General features: G+C 40.9%; 1 protein-coding gene and 1 long non-coding RNA gene across 2 annotated transcripts; both read right to left on the reverse strand.

Annotated features, from left to right (window-relative positions):
• Window positions 1-208: 208 nt before the first annotated feature.
• Window positions 209-19,501, reverse strand: LOC308652460. The gene is made up of 3 exons (XR_014022796.1): window positions 18,962-19,501; window positions 3,996-4,122; window positions 209-494 (listed from the first exon to the last, which is right to left on the reverse strand). It is a non-coding gene; the product is annotated as an uncharacterized lncRNA (long non-coding RNA).
• On the reverse strand, window positions 6,467-7,631 carry LOC308652459 (ATP synthase subunit gamma, mitochondrial-like). The gene has a single exon (XM_081300307.1). It carries the CDS (start codon window positions 7,491-7,493, stop codon window positions 6,648-6,650), a length of 846 nt encoding a protein of 281 aa, XP_081156433.1. The 5' UTR covers window positions 7,494-7,631; the 3' UTR covers window positions 6,467-6,647.
• Window positions 19,502-25,748: the final 6,247 nt, after the last annotated feature.

Below are 25,748 nucleotides of genomic sequence, written 5' to 3' on the forward strand. Positions count from 1 at the left end.
CATGACAGTTACGTGGGATTTTTTGCAGGTAACATTGTTTATGGTCAATAAGAGTTGACCGTTGTTTGAAGGTTTGCCCACATATGGAACACTCAAAGGGATTCTCTAAAAAGTGAATTCTTTGCTGTTTATCAAAATTTGCCTGATGCCTAATGTTTTTTCCACATCATTCATAAGGCTTTGCTCTTTTAAGAATATGCTCATACCTCAAAAATAATGACCTTGGGTTGAGTTTCCCACATCTGCCCTGTTTCTTCCATGTTCGAGCATTCTGATGTTGAATAAGATCCAGGTTTTCAAGAAAGTCTTAATATCCATTGCTACTACTGGGGAGTACAAACTTGCTACTGTCCACAACTTCATTACATCTATATAACTTTTCTGAAAATTTCTTGGTTATATCCTGCATTACCAGTGATGGCTCATATGACTCTAAATCTTCAGAAATTTTCGCTGTGTAGTTGGCTTTTTCATCTTGTAACTGGCTCCGGGACCTAGCCAAATACAAGGAAAGACAAATGATGTTTTCTACCACTGAAGAGACAGAAGGAAAAGCAGCCAACAGTTTGGGATAATAGACAAGCAAATGATGCTGAGAAGTGCTCATTTGTTTACGTCATTCCACCCAAGAGGACAAAATTCTAAATTCCATAGGACTCTGCTGTTAGAAAGAGCTCTTGGTATCAGCAGACCCACTAAAAAACACATAAGTATATGCCAAAGAATGTGTGAACAAAAAAGTCCACATGAACTGGGGCTATAGATCAGTTGATAAAGTGCTTGCCTTGCATGCACAAAGCCCTGGGTTCGATCTCTAGTACCATCAAAAAGAAAAAAAAGTCCATCAAGATGACAGGAAGCAACATTCTGGGTACTCAGTAGTGTCTCATAAATGTAGTTTTGAGAGGCAGCACCTTATATTCTAGATAGGCATGCTTTTAATACTTCTGGATGGAACTCCATCTGGAGCCTCTTTGGTTGTCACAACAGGGGTAGGGGCTATAATTAGCATGCAGTGGATAGAGACCAGGGACACTGCTTAACAAGCAGCCTTCCACAAAGAACTGACCAGCTAAAAATGGCAACAATGTTGAGAGTGAGAAAGCTTGAAGCAGAAGGCAGAAGCAGAAAGGAAATGTTTCAAGAAATACTGAGGGAATAGGAAAACAATACTACAGCAAGAGAGCAGGAAACGGTATAGGGAATGGATGGGGGGGGTGAAGGTCTCTGGGAGGAGCATGAGCGCTGCCACTTAGCAAACACCAGGCAGCTGCTTCAGAGAAGCCATTCCATACTGCAGCAGAAAGAGGATGAGCTTCTCAGACTTGGAACTCAAATCTCAACTGTGAACCTTCTCACTATGTGAGAGACATCTTCTCTTTCCCATTTCTTTATCTGGAAGAGGTGGATGATGATCATCCTACCACCTTCCCAGGGCAGTTGCAATGAGGAAGTGGGTATATTATATGCTGCACATTTGGCACACAGAAGCAGCTCTTTAACATGCCTTCCCTTTCTCTTCACGACTTCTCTTGCCTGGGTATCCTCCTCACCCACCTGGGCAAGCACTACTAGAAGCTTTCCTGATCCCAGCACTCTGCAGATCCAAGATCCATGGCTTGTCCCAGTTTTCCAGCTGACAGATCACCTCAGGTTTAGGAAACCAAAATCCTACTCATGGAGAAGTAAATGGGAGGTGGCTGTTAATAAACTGCAGAGAGATGTCCCAGGGCTCAGTCTCGCCCCTCTGAGTCCACAATGACAAGCAGAAATAAGAATAATAATTAAAAGTGCTAATGAGAACATAAATTAATGCAATCTTTGTGAAGACTGGCAATCTTTATTGAAAGCCTGAACAACATTCATGCCCTTAGATAGCAATAATTCACTCTTAGAAATACACCCTAAGGGGGGCTGGGGATGTGGCTCAAGCGGTAACGTGCTTGCCTGGCATGCGCAGGGCACTGGGTTCGATCCTCAGCACCACATAAAAATAAAAGATGCTGTGTCCACTGAAAACTAAAAAATAAATATTAAAAAATTCTCTCCTCTCCCCCCTCCCTCCCTCCCTCCCCCTCTCTCTCTCTCTCTCTCTCTCTCTCTCTCTCTCTCTCTCTCTCTCTCTAAAAAAAAGAAAGAAAAGAAATACACCCTAAAGAATTATTAGGGAAAAGATGAACATACCAGAGCTGTTTGACATAGTGCTCCAGCAGTGTAAAACTACAAATTAACTGTGTTTATTTAATAGAGAGACTGAATATAAATAAAGTATAGCATGTTAATACAATGAAGTCCTAAGTATTAGGCAGATATTAAAAATCCATGTGTTCCCTTACTAACATAGGAAAATGTTTGCTCTGTGTGTGTATTTATTTATTTTGGTATTATTTCTTTATTAATCCCCCAGAGATTAAACCAGGGGCACTTAACCACTGAGTCACATGTCACAACCCTAGTCCTTTTTATTTTTTGAGACAGAGTCTCACTAAGTTGCTGAGGCTGACCTCAATCTTGGTGATCCTCCTACCCCAGCCTTCCAAGTCACTGGGATTACAGGCATGAACCACCATTCCTGGCTAGTTATATAATTTAAAGATAATTCAGCCAGGTGGCATACACTAGTAATCCCAGCTACTTAGAAGGCTGAGGCAGAAGAATTATGAAGTTCAAGATAGATTTTTTGTAACTCAGTGAGACCCTGTCTCAAAATAAAAAAGGAATGTAGTTCAGACATAGAGCACCTAGGTTCTAGGTTCAATTCCCAGTATGGCAAGAAAACAACAATAAAGCAGAATACAAAACTTGAGCACATTATTTTCAAATATTATTTTTTAAAAAACCTACATATATATGTCCATAAAGTAAGTGAATATGTTAGTAGATAGCAAGACGGACTGACTAGAAAGAAGTAAACCAAACTATTAAGAGTTATTTCCAGTGGGTTGGTAGACTTTTTTATTATCTATTCATTAATGTATTTTCCAAAATTTCTATAATGAGCATTGTTATTTTTAGAACTAGTAAAATCACCAATGGAGTACACTGAAAATAGTGTACTGTTGCTGAAGTTGCTGAAGCTGACTCTGAATTTGCAATCCTCCTGCCTCAGTCTCTTGAGCCACTAGAATTACAAGTATGTGCCACTGTGCCTGGCTGTAATACTTTTTTAAAAGAATAATCAATTTTTAAAAATTCAGGGTGTTTGGTTGTACCTACAAGAGGTAATCAAGACCTTTCTATCAGTGCCAGGAGCCAAGCATATTGCCTGAGAAGGGGAACTATCAAGGCCACTTGTGTTTCAGAGACTTTGCTGCACAAGACCAGGGCAGACTGCTGGAAAGATGGAGGTCACATGATTCAGAAATGGAGTTGAAAATCATTTCCTGGGCACTCAATAATGTCAGAGACAAGGAAGCTTCCCTTTTTCAGAGAAGAAAGAAAAAGATTTCAAGAGAATAAGAAATGAGCCTTAGGAAATTTAATTAATTAAATTAACCGTAATTTTTCTAGCTCTTCAAGTTCTTAAAAGATGTGAAAGAAGGGAGTAAGAGTGGAGCATAGATTCATGCTCTGACCCCTAAAATAAAACACAGCTATTCACTGTCCACAGGTCCTTATCTGAAACCCTTGGGGCCACGTGTGTTTAGGGATTCAGTCCAGACATCAGGAAGGTGATTTGGTGTGTGTGTGTGTGTGTGTGTGTGTGTGTGTGTGTGTGTGTGTATGGTATTATGAACCATCCCCAATAGGTTTTAGAGCTGTGCCCTCGACCAAACACATGGACATTTCCAAAGCTAAGTATACAGATATGCCTAAGAGGTGGGAAAATCACAGAAGGCAGTGGCTTCACTAACTGGTGACTTCAACTAAGGCTCTGTAGTCAAATAAGTCATGAAAAACAGGTGGTTTCCAGCACTCTTGCATTTTGGAATTGCAGATAAGGGATGGAGAAACTGTGCACTTGCGTAGACATGGAATATACAAACAGCCATTACCCAGCAAGATCATGTTCCTGTGGTTCCCCAGCATCACATCTCTATAGAGGTTCTTATGAGTCCAGTCAAGGTGAGCCTACTCATCTCTGGTGAAGTACATTGCCACATCCTCAAATGAGAGCAACTCCTGAAAAAAGAAACGACCATTGTAACTTCAGTTCTTAAAATCAGTTGCAACTATTATTGTTCTTCTGCTGACAAAGGTGAGGTCAAGTGCCCTGGTCACTCAGTAAATGATAGATTCAGGACTCCAATCAGACTGCTAGCCCTCAGACCAGGCATGTTCTTCCTTCTGTGCCATGGGTTAATAAACTTGTTCTCAAAAGGACTCTGCGGCAAATATTTTGGGTTTTTCAAGTTATTTGGTCTCTAGGGCAGCTATTCAATTCTTGTTAGAGCACAAAAGCAATCACAAACTACAATAAGCAAATGGGTGTGGCTGCATCCCAGAAGCACTTTACTAACAGGTCCAGGTCATTCTCCTGACTCCTGCCCCTGGTGCCCTTAGGAAAGAGCCGAGGTTGTGGTTAGTACATAGACTACTTACAAAGGAATGGACAGGCCTAATGAAGACCAACACCCACTAGGTCTGAAGGGGTAAGTTAGACGAAGGGCCACCAGATTCCAGAAAGCTGGTGGAGTAGGAGCAAGGCAAGGGCCTCACAGAAAGGTAGCCATCACCATTCCACATCCTGGCCCGGGGAGAACTGTAGGAATAGACATCCAACCTCAGTTTCCTCCAGGCCTCTGGTCCCTTGTCCCCACTCCATCCCATTGCCCAAAGTCAAACAGTAAGGGAACACATTGCTAGTGAATATAAAAGGTATAGACCAATGTGCAAAGGAGTATATCCAGAGAAGGCAAACAGACCCTTCAGCCCAGTGGACACAGAAGTTTTCACTGGAGTTCAACTCATGGACTGAGAACGCAGGGCGCCTCACCCTTGTGTATGCACTTATACAGCCCCTGGAGCAGAGTATGGGCACTATCCTCAACACTCCTTCCTCTACAAGGTACACTGGGTTTACATTCTCTATCATTATAACTAACCAGTAACAGGAAATACCTTCATCCTGGGAAGCATCACAGAGCTCCCCTCTGCAGACAAATACTGGAATCTTCCAAATCATGTGGCCTGTCTTTCTTCCCTATTAAACCTAAAGTTCACATCTACAGTTTAACCACCATCCTGGATGCCCCTCCTTCCACCAGAGCAACCCTGCAGTCTCCTCAGCCTGAGCCACTCACCGTCTATGCTCTGCACCTACGCGAGGGTGAACAAGAGCTGGGAAGTGACATGGCTTAACAGGTCCTCTCCACATATTGAGTTGGCCCTGCACATTGCTGCACAGGGCTTGCTCTCGCCTTCCTCGCACTCATTCCTTCAGGAAGCACTTACCACAGCATGTAGCTGCTCAGGCTGTGCCCTGCTCAGCTCCAGAGCAGCTCCTATCAGCCATGAATGAGTCCCCTCAAGGTGCTAGATGCACCAGCTACACGACCCCATGGCAGCCCTGGTCCCTGTCTCAGGGAATGAAGGCTTGAGTGGAAAAGTCAACATGGTACACAGTAGCCATCCATCATCAATACCCTGGATCCTTACCCGACCAAGGGTAATCCATGGGGGCCTCCTGACTAAGCCCCACTCTCAGAAAACACTGCCAACCCTATCCCAGAGATCAGCCCATAGGCTACTTACTCTTTAACTCTCCTCACTCCCCTCAAACACTACCTAAATTTTTACCTTTCTTACTCTCTTTTGTCAGGAGGAGGAGGTCCCCTCCTAGTAATCCCCTCTCCTCTGCCTTTGATTCCACTCTCATCTCCTCCAATGTCTTGATTCAACACTCAAGACTTTGACTCCACAACCCACCAGTCCTTTTTATTTTGAGACAGGGTCTCACTGAATTGCTAAGGGTTTCCCTAAATTGCTGAGGCTGCCCATGAACTTCTGATACTCTTGGCTCAACCTCCTGGGCCACTAGGATTATAAGCATTTGCTACCATGCTCAAATCTTTTTGACCTGGCATTGGAAGTTGAAGCCAGGGGGTTCGCTACCACTAATCAACATCCCCAGTGCTTGTTAAAATTTTTTTAAGACAGGGTCTTACTAAGTTGCCCAGGCTGGCTTCAAACTTGCAATCCTCCTGCCTCAGCCTCACAAGGTGCTAGGATTTCAGGCATGTGCCACTGTGCCTAGCTGCCATGTACCCTTTAATGCTAACAGTTCATAATTGATTCCTATTATAAGAATTTTCTTACATATTTGCCTCTCCAAGCAGATTGTTATCTCCCAGAACAACACAGTGTCTGTTTTTATACTAAGTACATAAGATTGCTCACTGACAGAAAAAAAGTCAGGAACTCTGATAATATCAGCTAAAGCCTGTGGAGCACTTAACATGTAATTGGTATTATGCAAAGTACTGCACATGCCTGTAGTCATCCACACACTTTTTATGATTGGCACTACTATTTTCCCCTTTTTTTTCTTAAGTTGTTTATTGTAAGATAATTTACAAACATCCTGCTGTCTTTAGTAATTCAAACAATGAACCATATTTCTTCTGACAGACAGCAGTAAGCTAAAAATAAAATCAGCTCACAGAATTTTCCTTCTTTATCTCTCATCTGGGGATGGAACTTGATCATTAATCCAGAGCTGCAGCACCAGAGATAATTTCAATCAACTCTTTTGTGATGACAGCTTGTCGGGTGCGGTTGAATGTCAAAGTCAATTTATCAATCATCTCAGAAGCGTTTTTGCTGGCATTGTCCATAGCTGTCATTCTAGCACTTTGCTGGCTGGTGGTAGACTCCTTCAGGGAGTAGTAGATGATGTTGGCCAGATTGTATTCTTGGTAATTTTGCAGCACATCAGCATCAATATCATCATAGATGCTCATGCTCTCAGCACTTGCAATAGTATTAAGAGAAAAGATGGGCTTTTCTTCTGTCTTATAGGAGATTACAGACCTGAATCGATTAAAGATGATAGAGCCTTCATCAAACTCATATCCAGAATTTAGTAATTCAAGAGCAATGACCGATGCATCTCCAAAAGTAGGGGGCTTTCTTCCCACGTCTTTGAATGTCACCAAAAACTGATCCGAACGCGTCCTATGAAGTATGCCTCTGATTTTATCACCAACTCCAACAAGCATAACTTCTTTTCCAGCTGCCGTGAGTGTAGCCACCTCACTTTTCATCTGTTTGGCAACCGAGGAATGAATAGCACCACAAAGTCCTCGATCTGAGGATACACCAATAAGGAGGTGTTTCTTCTTGTCTTCAGGTATCTTAATATCAGCTTTCTCATACAGAGCCAAAGATCCTATTCCATACACTCGAGCTGGTTTCAGTTCCCTCTCAGCTCGGGCATATTTTGCTGCTGCTACCATTTTCATAGACTTGGTAATTTTCTGGATGTTTTTGATTGACTTTAGTCGCCTGGTAATATCTTTCAAAGAGTTGCCATATTTCGAACTTGGATCCATTGCGACTGCAAGGCGCGGCCAGACAGCCCAGCGACGCTCGCCCGAGAGAACATGGTGATGGTACCGGCCTTGCTTGAACGTCAGGCAGACAGGCCTTACTGCGCAAGCGCGGAAGCTTCCCCACGCGCCCTGCCCACCCCGTTTGGTCCTTCAGTCTCCTATCTTCCCCTTTTACAGGTAAGGAAACTACAGCCTAGAGTGCTTATGTAACTTGCTGTAAGAAACACATCTGAAACAGTCTGGATTTGAATCCATCTGGCTTCAGAGTAAAAGAAAATTCCTGAAATTGCTAAAGAGGGTTCAGTGTGAATGAAGGAGTTGTTCACAGCAGTGAGGATGAGGAAACAGGAGAAACCAGAGCTCACCTTTCACGGGGCTGTTGGGACCATCACTTCGCTGGCCTGATCTTGCACAAGGGGGAGGAGCTGGCCTGTCAGGGTAGGCTGAAGAAGAGAAAGAGAAAACAAGGCTAGCCCTAATTTGAAGATCTCTTGCTAGGCAGACCTGGGACAGGGTACTCCAATGGGCCAACAAACTAAACTTAGTCCACACCAAGTCACTGTGCTTGTGAATGAGCTGCTAGAATAGTCATCTGGGAGATTTCTGATTTCAATTTCCAAAGCTTTATCCAAGGGAAACTGTAGCCCTGCCCTCCCCTTCTCCCTAGGATAAGTTCCCCAGCACCTACTTGAAACAAGGCACATACAAAGGGACAACAGCCAGACAAAACAAATAGAAGCCAAACCACAACATCTGCAGTGATTGGAACCAATCCAGAACTTGGTCAATAACTGCCATCTTTACCCAAATTTTTGGCCCTGTTAACCTAAAATGAGCAACAGGGAAACCAACCCTCCAAAGCAAAGAGTTTATTCAGGAATAAAAAAAAAAAGACTGCAGTCTGGGATATGCATGTTCTGGTGTACCACTAGCACATTCAGGGGTCAGGGCAGGGTGGGAGGGATCTTTTAAAAGAAAATAGAAGTATAAGCTGTTTTGAAACAAGTACCATTAGTTCAGGGATTTATCACAGGAGTTGGTGATTGCTGCTGGGTAACTGTCTCAATAGAAGAGGCTTATATGAAATTCCTAAAAAGTTTCAGAGACTCCTAAAGGTTCTTATTATAGGCACATACAGCAGCATGGGCACTTATCAGTCATGGCCTCCCTGCTCCATTTTGCTAGGGTTTGACTTGGTGGATGCATTTGGGTAAAGACAACTTTACTCCATCCCCTTCAATTTAAGACCAACAAGAGGTCTTAAATTGAAGGGGATGAAGTAAAGGAACAAGAGGAAGTAAATATGCTCTTCTATTTACATGGGATGACTTACTTCGACTTAACCTAAAAATCAAATAGGTAATCTAGATAACCAGCATCCCCAAGATAAAAAACCCAAACAAGGCTATTTGAGCATTCTTTTTTTTTTTCACTATAAAGCTTTCCTCTGCTGTCTTTGGGGCTCTGCCCACACAGTGCTAGTGGTTGACTTCCTTGTTGGAGGAAGTTTTGAATAAAGAGCCATTGCTTGCTCTCATTTGAGTGATATTTATTTACTTCCACATCACATAAACAATTTCAGGAGATCATCGAAGAGTCCAGGCTGCATATAAACAACAAGACTATTACAGTATTCTATATTGTTTGCTCAATATTGAATCATAATTCAGTATTGTTACTCTCAGGGATACAAATGATTCTAATTTTTTTGTGTTTTTTCTGTATTTTCAGAATTCCTCGGTGAACTTAATGTTACTTTCATCAAATAAATACACTTAGATAAGAAATGTTTTATCATTTTTTTTCTTTAGTCACAAGTTTAGCTGGACTCTTCACCAAATCTAGCCATCTAGCTCTCCAGGAAGTAAGATCACATCTGGTAACATCATATTTGTATTTGTTTTTCTACATGTAGTTATGTATTCCCAACCACGTTCCCACTGCCAACTCTAGCCACTAAAACCACCAGTGCCAGCATACAAATGCTAAAATAAATAAAGTGAGGGAAAAAAAAACTTTCTATCCTTATCACAAAATAAAAAGAGAAAGAAAATGAATTGGTCAATAAAATTCCCCCTTGTGCTGGGTGCGTTGGCACCCATGATTATCACTTTGTTACTTAAGTCAATTTCAAGCGAAACTGGAAAAACATGAGAAATTAGGGACGGGGAAGCCAACCATGGTGATATTGGGGGTACCCACATTCCCGCTAGTGTAGTGATTTGCTAGAAGGAACTGAGAACTCCACAACAGAAGTAACCGACTAGCCTGCACCACAGGTAACGATATAAATTCTTCTTAAAGCCGCTCACACAGCCCACGTACCCTAAAAGCGTTGTTTGGAAGACCCCACACATACCCTCACCCTTTCCCCATCCCCTTAAACAAAGCCATTTCAAAACTGTCCTGATCTGTGGCTCCAAGACTGGGATAGAGGCCTCCTCCCTTGCATCATCTAAACTGCATTTGCTGAATAGCTACTGTGAAGACGGTGCTCAAGAAAAATTAAATAGACGCACGGTTTGTGTACAATCCTCGGCCAACCACCCAAACACCACGGAACCAAAACTTAGAATCACCCTGACTTCCCCAAGATTCTACCACGCGGCCTGCAAAGTGGTTTCATTAATGAGGTTCTAGGCATAAAGTTAGAAGAGATCGAAATAAAACACACAGACCAGTTACCTTATTTATATTGCTAGGTCCAAGACGGCTCACCTCTCTGGTTCCCACCTCTAGCCGCCCAGCAGGGCAGCGAGGATTACTCAGGGCTAGCAGGAGAGAGAGTGAACACGCCGGGGAGTAGCCTTTTATTTGGGGAACAAGAGATTCAGGGGAGAATTCCATCCAATGAAGGTTGAGGGGGGGCTGCACTCCAAGGTCAGGGTCAGTGATTGGGTCCCCGGGGTCAGTGGTCAGGCACACCCCCACACGGATGGGCTCTCTCATCAGGAAAGGGTCGGGAAAGCTTCCACACAGCCAAAGCGCCTCAGGCCCTTAACGGGAGTCACCCAATCACGTGTCAGAATGGCTTCCCACATATTCCCCCTTTCTTTTCTTAACAATGAGGCGGCGGTTCACTCTCTGGAGTTCCTGGATTCTTGATTGGAAGAATCGCCATCCTATGGTTACAATACAAAAGAGAATTAACAGCAAAGAGAATAATCCAATAATGTACCAAGCGGAGTGTTTAAGAATATTTCCAGGGCTGAATCCATTTAACTCCTTCAATATTTGGTTAGCCAAAGAAGAAGGATATGAAAAATCAGCTCTATTATTTTGAATGTCTTGGATATGGTGATGAAGTTCCAGAATATCCAAGCTATTATTACTATTTTGCCAAATACCTAATAAATGGTTTTTAACCTTCTCCCAATCCCAGAGAGAAGCATTGTACTTGGCAGCTGTAACACATACATACTTATAATTAGCATGGCATTTAAGCCTTTCCTTAAATTTTAAGGCTGAAAGTTCATTACCTATGTTTATAACAGTCACCTCTAAGGCGTTTAATTTAGTCTCAATCCTTCATCAATATTTACTTGATTACGCAGAGCCTTGGAAGTATTTTGAGCTAAATTATTAAGAAATTTTGCATGCTGAATATTCTGAGACAATGTCAGAGATGCAGAGACAGTTGAGGCAATAAAAGAGACCAGTGCTAAAACACCAATAATTATGACTCCAATAGCACGTTTAGGTCTTGTTAGCTGGGCATGAATTTGCTGCAAGACTTGTAAACCAGCATCAGCATACCATGGCTCTGAAATATTAGCAGGTAATAAAACAAAAGAGGGCTGATGAAGTATCAGCACTCCTTTTCCTCTATTATACCTAGTAATACAATTGGTTAGGTTGCACTTATTACAAGTAACAAAATATCTATCATCTATCCATTTAACTTTTACATTTCCAATAATTAAAACATAAGGAGATTGGACACAGGCTCTTAAGCCATAGCAAGATCCCTCTTTACAGTTCTTGCCGACAAATTTTGGTAAAGGTTTATCTGTAAAATGTAAATATTCTGAGGCAGCGATTAAACGCCAAATATCTCTTTGAATACCTCCTTCACTATAAGTCAAAATATTACTAACAAATCCTGCAGGTGTCATAGCAGAATTTCTTCGTAATTGTCTCTTATCAATTTTTGGAGACCAGTCTAAAATATACCCACTATCTTTAGACACCTTATGTTGTACAGGAAAGGTATTTACACAATCCATCCATTTAGGAAAGGTGCCAATTTCAATTGTAGAACTATTTGGACAGTGGGGTATCTGTGGAGGTTTTGCAGAAATGACTGGCTTGTTATGGGAAAGTCCCATCTTAATTACTGATCTAGTATTAGGTTTTAAGTCCCCATAAATAGAATTATTTGTCAGTCTAGGTTTACCGATCGCTGTCTTTTCTTCGAATGATACTTTCAGACAGCCAGCATGTTTATCATGTGACCAACACAAAGGTAATTGGGCACTGTAGCCAGAATAATTAAATTTAGTCACATGATTGGGAATAATATGAGTATCTGTAAATCCTCCCATCATGAATGAGTCATTAGTAAATACTGGAATAGATTCTCCAGTCCACACAGCTGGGTGTACCAGGGGTGGATCTGGGAAATATGTCCAAAAAGTGTCTACTTGATTCCCTTTTACCTGACAGCCCAGTAGGGCAATTACTGTTGTTACCATCAAGACTGGGGTCCTGTTCTTTCCTAGGCGTCGAAGTATATGGGAAGCCTGGGTTGTTAGCTTCTTCACATCTTTCCACGAAATCAGCTTTTCGGCTGGTTCAATCTGGTTTTTCTTCATCTTTTTCCAATATCTCCTCCTTCTGGGTAGTGGCTCCTCTGGGTCGATCCTCAGTCGCTTGAATCTGGGTTCTATCTCCTCCATGTCTGATAGCACGTTCAGGCACCCAAATAGGACGGAAAGCACCTTCTGGGAAGATACAGGCATGACCCTTTCCCCACATTATTACCGGGTCTGGGCCCTTCCACTGACCAGTCTGTAAATCTTTCCACAGAACTCTGCCTAAGGGGCCTGTTACTGAGGGAGACATTTGCCTCTCAGCAGCAGTGTGACCTTCTGAGTCACAGTTTAAAAAATTTAAAACAAATAAGGCATGATTAAGGCTATTTTGGGGAGTCACTATCCTATTCCCCCCTTTTAATTTTTGTAATTGAAGCTTAATAGATAAATGAGCTCGTTCCACAATGGCTTGACCTTGGGGGTTATAAGGAATTCCTGTTTTATGATTAATTTTAAACTCTTGGCAAAACTGTTGAAAAGAAGAGCTTACGTAAGCTGGAGCATTATCTGTTTTAATTTGCATAGGGCACCCTAAAACGGAAAAAGCTGCTAAGCAATGAGAAATTACATGTTGAGTATTTTCCTTAGTACGTGCTGTGGCAAAAATAAATTTAGAATAAGTGTCCACTATGACATGCACATAACATTGCTTACCAAATTGAGGAATATGAGTTACATCCATTTGCCATATTTGATTTGGTTTTAATCCACGGGGATTTACCCCTGATGGCAGAGATGGAGTGTGGATAACACACTTAGGGCATTGGCTTACAATCTGACGAGCTTGTTCTCTAGTAATACTAAATTTTTTATGTAAGCTAGAAGCATTTTGATGATGTAAGGAATGGGAAGCTAGTGCACAGTCATACAAAGACATTTGTTGACAAAAAGCTACTAACTTATCAATTTTGTCATTACCTGAAACTAGAGGTCCAGGAAGATTAGTATGGGCACGGATGTGTCCTATGAAACATGGGTATTTTCGCATTAGTACTGTCTTTTGTAAATTATGAAATAATTCAAATAACTCCTGTGATTAAGTAAACCCAATAACTGAGGTTTCAATATTTTTGGTAACTCCGACTGCATATAAGCTGTCAGAATAGATATTAATAGGCTCATTTGAAAAGTAATCTAAGGCACAAATCAGAGCTTGAAGCTCTGCTCTTTGGGCAGAAGTATAAGAAGTTTGTATTACCTCTGTGTGAACACGGCTGAAGAAACCTGCCTTACCGGAGTTGGAACCATCCGTGAACACTGATAAAGCTTCCTCTATTGGATGAGAACGTACAATTTTTGGAAAAATAAGTGACGTTAATGATGTAAATTATACAATCTTATCACGAGGATAATGGCTATCTATCTGTCCGGGAAAATCAGCAAAGGCTATCTGCCATGAGCTAGAAGTTTGAAAAAGCCAATTAGTCTGTTGAACAGAAAATGGAATAATTATGATATCAGGCTCAGATCCAATTAATTGTAAAATCCTAGTTCTACCTTTAATTACTAATTGAGCTATAGAATCATGAAAAGGAATTAATGTTTTTTGAGGGGAGTGGGATAAATAAATCCATTCAATAACTCCTAATCTTTGCCATATGGCTCCTGTTGGGGTATGTTCAGTTGGAAATATTAATAAATACACTATTTCTTTAGGATCTATTCTAGTAAGCTGTGCATTTTTAATTGCAATTTCTACTTTCCTTAAGGCTGCCTTAGCTTCTAAAGTTAGTTGACGTGGAGAGGTTGGAGAAGGATTTCCTTGTAATATCTGAAATAAAGGACTTAACTCAGAAGTAGTTAGTTTTAAGGATGGTCTTAGCCAGTTAATATCTCCTAATAGTTTTTGAAAATCATTAAGGGTACGTAACTCTTTAATTCTTATCCGAAGATTTTGAGGACGGACTGTACTTCCTTGAATTATCTGACCTAGATATTGAAAAGGAGATACTTTTTGAATTTTTTGAGGAGCTATACATAAACCCATTGCTGTAAGCGAAGTCTCTGAGTAAAAATTTTTGAAAGTACTTCTGGATTAGCATGAGCCAATAATATATCATCCATAAAATGAATAATATATGCACCAGGAAAGCTATTTCTTATGGGATCTATCGCTTGGTCAACATATTTTTGGCACAGTGTAGGACTATTACGCATTCCCTGGGGAAGTACCTTCCAGCAATATCTTTTAACAGGTTCCTTAAAATTAATTGCTGGGACAGTGAAAGCAAATCTTTCACAATCTTCAGGATGTAACCTTATAGAGAAAAAACAGTCTTTTAAATCTATTACCATCAAGCTATAATCTAAAGGAATGGCTGTGGGGGAGGGAAGTCCTGGCTGTAATGATCCCATAGGCTGAATTGCTTGATTTATTGCCCTTAAATCCTGTAGTAGTCTCCAATTTCCTGACTTTTCATTAATAACAAAAATAGGGGTGTTCCGAGGACTAAGTGTTGGTTCAATATGACCAGCCTGAAGTTGTTCCTCAACTAATCTATGAATTATTTTAAGCTTTTCCCCTGAGATGGGCCACTGAGAAATCCATATAGGCTCCTCTGTGAGCCACGTGATTTTGTCAGCTGTCTTAGGGATCGGGGAAGTACTCAGGGCCCCTAGTAAAAATTTTGGTTTGGAGCATTTACTAATCTTTGTCGTGGAGACTGGCTTGTAAACAGATACTCTTCCTAAAGGGTCTCCTTATCATCTCCAGGAAAATACCTCTGATTAACTTCCTCAACTGACCTTATAGAATTTGGAGTAACTAATAACAATCCCATTTTGGCTAAAATATCTCTTCCCCACAGGTTAGCTGGTAAAGACTCTAATACATAAGGTTTAAATACTCCACTGTTCCCATCGGAATCTTCCCAACGGAGATAGTTGGCACTTTGAGCAGGCTGTGAAACCTGTCCTATTCCCTCTAGGTTAGCTGGTGCTACATGCAAAGGCCAGTTCCTAGGCCAAAACCGACTGGACAATACCGAGATATCAGCCCCTGTGTCAATTATTCCTAGGAAATTTTTATTATTAATTCTAAGTTTTAATAAAGGGCGTTCTTGCTGTACTAACTGGGACCAGTATACTCTGTCTGGCAGTTTAGAAACTGAATCTACCGGCAGGTGCCTTTCTGAGACACAAGGCAATAATATTAATTGAGCAAAAATATCCCTTGGGATGAGCCTTAAGGCATAATTAGATTTTACAGTAACATATAACTGTCCTTTAAATTCTGAATCTATCACACCAGGTATTACCTCAATGGCCCCATTTAAACTATTACGCCCCAAAATCAAACCTACAGTATTATCAGGAAGCGGCCCGAAAATCCCAGTAGGGATTTGTTCCGGCCCCATTTCAGGATCTAATTCAACTGTCTTTGAAGGTCCTAAGAAAACTGTCTGTGATCTCTGTCCCTGTCCCGGTAAAAATCGCGGACTGTCCTGGTCGGCGCCAGTGACGTCACACTGTGCGACCTTCCCGCAACTTCCCCGTATTGTTGCTGGGTCCGGGGAGGGGCCGAACGGAAGTTTTTTGTCCTCTCGCTAGGAGGAAATGCCTGCGGCGAGAAGGCGGGCTCATCCGCGCCATCTGAATCCACCGCGTGGTGCTGAGTCCTGCAATATCTATTATCGCCAGTAGATGGAGCCCTAAACCTAAAATTGCGCATGTGACACTCGCGGGCATAATGATTGTTTTTTCCACAAATATAACATCTACCGCGGGACTTTTGACCTAATTTTTGCGGCCCCAAAGTTTCTTTTAATGCTGTCACTAAGGCCACCGTTTGCAACTGAGTGGAATCTAAGTCAGAACACAGGCGAATATACTCAGAAACTGTTCCTTTTTTACGATGTGGTCAGAGAACATCCTGACAAATTTTATTTGTGTTCTCAAAAGCCAATTGCCTAACGATAAATTCGCTAGCTCTTGGCTCCCCGATGGACCTGTTCGCAGCCTGATACAGTCGGGCTATGAAATCTGAATAAGTCTCACTGGCACCTTGTCTGATTTTGGTAAGAACTAAATTGGACTGGTCCTTGGGGACGATTTGTCTCCAAGCGCATTTTGCACAATCAGTTATTTGATTGTATACTACAAAATCATAATTTAACTGTCTTTCTAAATCAGCGAAATCTCCAGTCCCTAAAAACATCGTTACTGGTGTTTCTATGCCCTGTCTTCTGTTTCTTTCTGCCTGTTCATTACAAAAATCAGTCCAATAAGTCTTCCAAAGCAAGTAATCTCCCCCGCTCAGACAAGATCTGGCTAAAAAAATCCAATCGCTAGGAGGAAGGGGTTGTAAGCAAATATTTTCTATCAGACTCTGTACAAAAGGCGAATTTGGACCATACGTCTCACATGCACTTTTTAATTCTTTAATAGTTTTAAATGGGATTACAGCATGAACTCTAACTCTCTGATCTTGCTCATTAGTTTGCTCAAAAACTGGAAAGAGGTGAAAATCAGTAGTATCCTCTCCCATTTCTTGAGCCTTCTTAATACCTTGCTGGACTGGGGTAAGAAAAGTCATCTTTAATTCAGCATACCTGTTAAATTTGGTCCTTTTAGCAGGTACCGGCCGAATTCGAATAGCTTGGGCAGGTGGTGTTAAACGCAGCCTATTAAAATTTCTCTCTAAGTTCTGCATTTCAATGTCTGATTCTTCTTCCTCAGACCGTGAGCCGCGGTCAGACTCTGCACTATCGCCATTTCGAATTTGGGTTTCTAAACCATGTGGTTGAGAAGAACCCTGAGCCCCTCTAGGAGTCTCTTCCGTATTTTCCTCTCTAGGAAGATCGTTTACCTCTTCTAGAGGGCTCTCTAAGATTAGGGATGTTTCTCCTGTATTATGCTGTTCTGTACAATCTGCCTGCAGGCTAGCATTTTTAACCTTTGGCTTGGCCCCTAGTGCCTTTGTTTTTAAACGGCTCAAGGGAAAGGGAATTAACTTAGCCTCGGGCTGATTTTCCATTTGAATAGACTTAACAGCTCTTTGAATGCCTTTTAAAAGGTCTTCAGGGGGCCACGAACTTTGGCCCATATATTCAAAAAGACAAACTTCTAGGGCCGTCCAAGTTTTCTGAATATTTTCTATGCCTCCAGGTAGTTCATTAGAAAGACAGACTCTCTGTAACTTCCTTCCTAATTTCTCCCAAGTAAGTAAATTTGGAGACTCTTGGTCACAAAACCAAGGACAATATTCACCTACAATCTTTAAGAATTGTAATAACTGAGTTTTCTTTATCTGTTTTCCTTTCTGATTAATTATACTGTCTAAAATAGTCAGATACATTTCCTTATCCGTAGAAGTAGAATTTCCCATTTTAAGTAATTTAACGTCTCTTTCCTTCAATATCTCCAGGTACTTTTGTGACCCAATTGTCACCTTTTCTTTATCTTTATTTTTATTCCTTATCTTCCTTTATCTTTATTTTTATTCTTATCTTTTTAGCGTGTGCTCCCACTCAATCTAACTAATCTAGAAAGCCCCCCTCGTGGGCGCCAATTCTACCACGCGGCCTGTGCAGTGGTTTCATTAATGAGGTTCTAGGCATAAAGTTGGTTAGAAGAGATCGAAATAAAACACACAGACAGTACCTTATTTCTATTGCTAGGTCCGAGACGGCTCACCTCTCTGGTTCCCACCTCTAGCCGCCCAGCAGGGCAGCGAGGATTACTCAGGGCTAGCAGGAGAGAGAGAGAGTGAACACGCCGGGGAGTAGCCTTTTATTTGGGGAACAAGAGATTCAGGGGAGAATTCCATCCAATGAAGGTTGAGGGGGGGCTGCACTCCAAGGTCAGGGTCAGTGATTGGGTCCCCGGGGTCAGTGGTCAGGCACACCCCCACATGGATGGGCTCTCTCATCAGGAAAGGGTCAGGAAAGCTTCCACACAGCCAGAGCGCCTCAGGCCCTTAACGGGAGTCACCCAATCACGTGTCAGAATGGCTTCCCACACAAGATGCTAGCACTACATGAACAAAACCCGCTTTTTTGTCCGCGTGAAAAGGCCAATCAATCAACTTCAGAGGGTAGGCTTCTCTACCTGCCCTAAGCAGTGCGAGTTTGTAACAGCCACTTAACAACAAGATCACTGCACCTGCTTGTTGATGCTTCAGAAGCTGCATCCGCGTACTGTTCCTTTGTGTGCACAATGAACTTTGAGCTGGTGTTAACTTTGGGCAGACTCTAAAATGCTACTGCATCATGATGTGAGCACCTTGGATTTAAAATCGCGTTTCGCTTTTCCCCATAAGAAAACCACTGTGTGCAAGAGGCAGTCATTGATCGGATTTTGTTCCTCCTTTTCTGCAGGAAAGCTGCTGAAAGCTGGCGCCACAGACCTCAGAGACCCTGCGCAAACGCCCTGGAGCTTTCCCTGACGGCCGGGGGTCTTCGCTCAGCGGCACCCATAGCTCTCCTCACACTAGTTTCTCCCAAACCTCCACGCCTCCGACATTCCACCCCGCCGCCTCCTCCAGGAAGTCCTCCGTGCAGTGCTCGGGTCCACCTGCTGCGGCCATGAAACCTGGGCTCCGTCTCTTCGGGTTCCCAGGCCTGACCAGGAGTCCCCTCCCTTGGCGAGCCCCACCAGAGAAAAAGGTCCCCCGACCCGGCCTCAGGACCGTCCTGGGCGCTTTCGCCCACTCACGCGCACGGGCCGGGCTCCGAGTCCCCACCAGCGTCCACTCTAGGACTGCGGTTTGCAGCTCTCTGGTCCGGAGAGGAGCGCCGTGGCCTTGCGTTTGCCAGGACCAATCAACAGCAGAAGAAGCCCCAATTCGGTCATGTGACTGCAAGGCCCCGCCCCACTTCCTCTGTCTATCTCGGGGTCCAGCAACGGGTTTTCGGCTTCTTTGATCGCGCGGGGTGGCTGGCTCCTACGTGTTGCTGGGTATCTTTTTGGTCTGGGGAACCCAGGGATGTTTTACCACGGAGCCGAATCCCTAGTTCTTTTTATTTTGGAAACAGAATCTTCCTAAATTACCGAGGGTCTCGCTAAATTGCTGAGACTGGCTCCAACTTGGGATCCTCCTGCCTCAGCCTTTGGAGTACCTGGGATTACAAGAATAAAGGGTGCAAACCACGCCTGGCTGAAAACTTCATTTTCCAGAATTGCCAAACTGCTAAATTTTTTAGGATTGGCCACATAAATTTGCATGAGACGTCTAGCGTCAAGCATATTTGAGCTTAGAAGTTGGGTTTAAGAAAAAATAAAAGAAGTTGAGTGTAAGATCATAGCTGTTGAAGTTCATGCACGTCATTACCCGGGGCTCATTGTTGATTTGGGGCTGCAGCCTAGTGAGCAGCGGCTTCAGCTTTCTCCAAATTTAGGAGAAGGGTAGAAGCTGAAATCCAGCTCCTCTAGATCTTATAGGATCTCCTTAAACTTTTCTGAATCCTGAGTCAGGTTCATTTGCAGCTTTATAGCGAAGCATGGCGTTCGTTTTTTAGGTTACCTGTATCATCAATGTAGGAATTTGGAGGTGGTGAGAAAACAATGTGGGTCTAGCAAGAGACAGATGCGAGATTCACTTTGTCCTTGTTCTTCTCCACTCCACATCCATCTTCTCTTATCAACTGTCAGCCTAGCTGACTTAAGGCCTAGCACCAAAGCAATGTCAACAGACTTATATTGCTTATCTAGTTTCCAGCTATAAATTCCTTAGTGGTTCTGCTTCTCTGATCTTATTCTAACTAATGTACTTAATGTTCACATATGTTTCCAAGTTGTTAACCGTGTCACTCTTAATGATGCACGCCTGTAATCATTAATAAGTTTTCTTTTGTTGCCATAACAAATTATTGTTGCTTGTAATCCTAGCGGTTGGGGATACTGAGGCAGGAAGATCACAAGTACAAAGCCAGCCTCAGCAATTTAGCAAAGCCCTAAGCAACTCAGCAAGATCCTGTCTCTACATAAAATATTTTAAAAGGCTGGGGATGTAGCTCAGTGGATAAGCACCCCTGTGTTCAATCCCTGAGACCAAAAAAGAAAAACTGTTTTAAAGATAGTTCAGCATTAATTTATAGGGGTTTTGATAAGGTAGCATTTACGAAAACTAATATCCACAATTTTTGGTTTAAGACAGGCTGTTGCTAAGTTGCTGAGGCTGGCCTCAAACTCGAAGTCTTCCTGCCTTAACCTCTTAAATTGCTGGGATTACAGGTGTGGGCCACTGCACCCTATTTGATAGCTCTCAATAGGAGGATACATCCATATAACTCACACTCATGTCAAGATATATTTTCCTCATTCCAGAAAACACCTCAGTGTCCCTTCCCATTCAATTCCTACTAATGTAGACAATAATAATTCTACTTTTTCACTATAATTCATGTATGTGTTTTCTATTGTTGCCATGACAAATTATCACAAATTTAGCAGCTAAAAACACCACAAATTTATTCTCTCTTTTGTAGAACAGATGTTCAAGTGGACTCATTTAGCATTCTGCTTACAAGGCTGAAATCAATTTTTCTTCTAGATGCTTTGGTGCTTTATAGTTTACTTTTTACATTTAAGACTCATCCATCTCTAATTAATTTTGCCTATAAAGTAGTATGAAATAGAGGACAAAATTCATTTTTAAGCACCTTCTGATGTTTTGATACCTCTGTTAAAAATCAATTAACCACATAAATGTGTGGGTCTATTTCAGGATTGTGTCTTGTTTCATTGATTATTTATTTAGACTGAACTAATACTACACTCTTAATTATCATAACTATATACTAATTTTTATAATCAGGTAGAGTTAAGTCCTCCAATGTTGCTCTTCTTTTTGAAGATTATTTAGGCTTATTTGGAACTATTGCATTTCTGTATGTTTCAGAATCATCGTGTCAACTGCTTAAATTATTATTGGGATTATTTTGACACTATAGATTCATTTGCCAGGAGAGACTTCTTAACAAATGTTGAGGCTTCCAATCCATAAATATAGTATGTTTCTATTTAGGACATTTCAGTGTTCTCTAAGAAACACTTAAGGGCTGGGATTGTGGCTCAGTGGCAAAGAGCTTACCTTGCACTATTGAGCACTCAGTTCAATCCTCAACACTACATAAAAATAAATAAATAAAATAAAGCTATTGTGTCCATCTACAACTAACAAAATATTTTTTCAAAAAAGAAATAGTAATGTTTATATATATTTTTATTTATAGATGGACACAATACCTTTGTTTTATTTGTTTATTTTATATGGTGCTGAGGATGGAATCCAGTACCTCACATGTGCCAGGCAAGTGCTCTACAACTGAGCTACAACCTCAGCCCAGTAATTTTTAGTGAGGAGTTCTTGCATATACTTGATAAACTTATTCCAAAGTATTATTCATTGTAAGTGGGTTTTTTAAAATTTTTCATTTCCAGGTGTTTGATCTGGTTAATAGAAGAGGAATTGGTCCTCTGATCTCCATAGATATACAGATTAATTCAAATACTTAGTAGATTTCTTAAGATTTTCCAGGTAACCATATTCTCTGCAAATGGAGATAGTTTTATTTCTGCCTTTCAGATTTTTGCCATTTTCTTGTTTTCTGTCTTTATTTCCAGGTCTGCCAATATAATGATGAATGAAAATAGTGAAAGTGGAGATCTTTGTCTTGTCCCTAATCTTATAGGAAAATCAGTTAGTATTTCATCTTTAAGTATTATGTTATGTGGAGTGTGCACAGCTGTCTTTTTTCAGATTGTGGAAGGTTTCTTTTATTCCTGAATTTTGCTGAGCACTTTAATGATGAATAGTTTTGAGTGCTTTTATGCATCTATTAATATGGCCATAGGGTTTTTTTCCTCCTCTATCTTTTTTTTCCCTCTTTTTGTAGTGCTGGGGATTGAACCCAGTGCCTTGTGCATTTCGGGCAAGCACTCTATCAACTGAGCTATATCCCCAGCCCCCTCCTGCATCCTTTTAATGTGGTTAGTTATATTAACTGATACTCAACAGTTAAGCCATCCTTGCATTTTTGGTATGCTCTCATTTTATAATGATATATTTTCCCTTTTATATATTTCTGGGATTCATTTTCCCAGTTTTTCATAAGGATTTTTTTTCTCTTTTTTTTTTCTTTTTGTACTTGCTAAATTGTTGAGGCTGAACTTGAACTTGTGATTCTCCTGTCTCAGCATCCTAAATTACTGGGATTACAGGTGTGTGCTACCATGCCTGGCTTGCATCTACCTTTTGGAGGCATATGGTTTATAATATTCTTTTTAAGAAATGGAGAGAAAAGAGCAAATGCTTTTATCAGGTTTTGCTAGGAGAGTGAAGCTGGTCTCACAGAACACACTCTTTCCTGAAAGACTATTAAAAATTGGCATTCTTTTTTATTTATTTATTTTTTAGTTATCGGTGGACACAATGTCTTTATTTTATTTTATGTGGTGGGTGCTGAGGATTGAACCCAGAGCCTCACACATCCTAGGCGCATGCTCTATCTCTGAGCCACAACCCACCCTAAAATTGGTATTCTTTATTAACTAATGTTATCAAATCTACTGACATAAAGATGTTCATAATATTCCCATGTTGCAGTTGAATTCTTAGAAAAAGTAGTAACTTTTTTTGCAGTACTGGTATTAAACCAGGAGCACTCTACCACTGAGTTATAACCCTTGCCTCTTTTTATAATTTTATTTTAACACAGGGTCTAAATTGCCCATACTGCCCTTGAATTTGCAAACCTCTAGCCTTATCTCTTTCTCTTTCCTAGTCTCAGTCCCTGGGAGTACAGGCATGCATCACTGCTTGGCTTGTTTTTAATTTTGACAGTTTGGGGTTGTTTTTTGTTGTTGTTGTTTTCCTTCAGAAACCGTGCCAATGTTCATCAATTTTATTAATATTTTCAAAGAGGCATCTTTTGGCTTTTATTAACTTTTTCTAGTTATTTGTGCTTTTAACTTATTCCCTCTATTATATCCTTCCATTCATTTTGGCTTGGATTGGTATCTTTTTCTATCTCCATATGGTAGAAACTTAGATTATGGATTTTACACTCCTTTTCTAACATCATCATTTAAAGCTTTACATTCCCTTCTAAGCACTGCCTCACTGAATCTTGCATACAATTAGAAAATGTTCTGAACTGGAGGTATTTTCCACATCATCCAATCAAAACTATTTTCAAGGGCTAGGATTGTGGCTCAGTGGTAGAGTGCTCACCGAGCACATGTGGGGCCCTGGGTTCAATCCTCAGCATCACATAAAAATAAATAAATAAATAGTGTCCAACTCAAACTAAAAAATAAAAATTGATATTTTCAAATTTTCCTTTTAGATTTTTTAGTCAACCCATGGATTGATTATAGATTAATTAATTACATTTAATTTTCAAATATTTGGGAGTTTCCTATCTTTGTTTTTTAATTTTAAAAGTTTTGTGGGACTGGGGATTGAACCCAGGGTCACTCTACCACTAAGCCACATCACCAGCTTTTTTTTATTATTTTGAACCAGGGTCTCACTAAGTAGCTGTGGTTGGCCTTGAACTTGTGTTCCTCCTGCCTCAGCCTCGTGAGAAGCTGGGATTACAGACATGAGCCAACATATCCAGCTTCTTGTCATATTTTATTGACCTCTACTGGAAGTCAATTGTAGTGGAGAATATTCTCAGTTATTTTATCTTTCAGTTCTTACATTTTCATGTGGTTCCTGTCTGTGCGTGCACAGTGTGTGTGTTACTGGCAATTGAATACAGGATCACTCTACCACTGAGCCACATCTCCAGTTCTCTTAATTTTTTATTTCATGACAGGATCTCACTAACTTCACCAGGCTGACCTTGAACTTGCAATTCTCCTGCTTCAACCTCCCAATTACCTGGGATTATAGGTGTGGGTCACCAGCTTGTTTCTTTTGCTATAGTAATTTTTTTGGCTGAGATTACTCTTCTGCCCATTCATTATGAGAATATTTTCCTTCAAATCTTTGGACATCTTATTTTTTATAATAGTTGTTTGAAAGTTTTTATCTGCTTACTCCAACATTTTAAAGTCGGTTTAATTCAGGGATTTTTCCCTTTGAAATAGGTCATATTTTCCTGTTTCTTTGTATATTTAGATTTTTTATTGTATGCTGGGAATTATTAATTTCACATTGTAGAGACTCTGGATTGAGTTATAATCTGGAGAGATTTGTGTTCTAGCAGAAAATTAATTTGGCTATATTCACACTAATTCTATTTCTCCTGTGGCAGGAGAAATATTCAATCAGTTCTTTTAGCATCCAACGGCCGTTTTCCTGACATCCTCTGGAGTCTCCCCAACCCCAGCTTGCATAGTCCAGTGACCAGTATACATCAGGACAGATTTCATATGCAGTTTAGAGACTTTCCCCCTCTGAATCTCCCTCTTCCCAGGATGACCCTCATTGGTTTTCTAGCTGTTCTGCCAGGTTTCAGTTCTGTCCTCTTACCCTTCTGGTCAATGTGACTTCAGTTTTCTGCTACCTCATGTCACAGATACTGGAAGGTTTCGTTTTACACAAAAATTCATAAGCACAAAATTCCACTTAGTGCATTTCTCATCTTTCACTTATTGACTTCCTTCTAGTTTTTGCTTTCTTTTGTTTATTCTAGGATGCCTTTAAGTGGTTGTGCCCACCTCAAGAGATTATCCAGGTTGTGTAGTAATTGCTATGGATGTTAGTCTGAATGAGCTATTCCATTACTACTGGAAGCCTGAACTCTCCTAGGAGCTCTGTTGAAAAATATCTCTTACCCTACTATCATGTCATTCTTCATGTGAACATAAAAGTCTTGGATGGTAACTAGGCTACCCTCTTGGATTCCATTCCTCAATATCTCTCTTCCCTGTCTCTGTCTTATACTTGACTTCTTGATCAATGTATTATCTTTTCTTAGACCACAAATGCTAGAATCTCTATCAGTAGCCTCTTTTTAATTGAATTTGAGTCTGCATTATACAGTAAGGCTATGGGGGAAATTACATGTGGATAGAAACCACATCCACAGGCTACTCTCAAATCTCTCCAGTCTTATACCCTCCCATTACAACCCAATTCTTACCACCAGTTATTGCAACCATTTGGTGCTGCAGGGTAGTTTACCAAAAAATAAAAATAAAAAAAAAGAAAGAAAAAAAGAAAAAATCATTATAAACACTCTAGAGCAAAATTTTAGTTTATATACTTTAAGGAAACAGGAGGATGGAACCATTATAGATGTCATGTTCTACATTAGCCAAGAGAACAAGATAATGTCACAAAAATGGGTGTGTGTCTGCAAAGCATGCTTTCTTTATATGGAAACCTATACTTCCAATTCTTTCAAACTCATACTTTCCAGTTACAAATTGTAGAATATATCTCAGAACTTGAGTTTACTCCTTACTGAGAGATGATAAATGAGTCTCAGTAAATTCAGCCTCTACAATATGGCGCAAGTTCCTATGCTTAGAGGAAGAATAGGAC

This window comes from Spermophilus citellus (genome assembly GCF_964194105.1).
Source record: "Spermophilus citellus genome assembly, chromosome: 6".
Taxonomy (NCBI): Eukaryota; Metazoa; Chordata; class Mammalia; order Rodentia; family Sciuridae; genus Spermophilus; species Spermophilus citellus.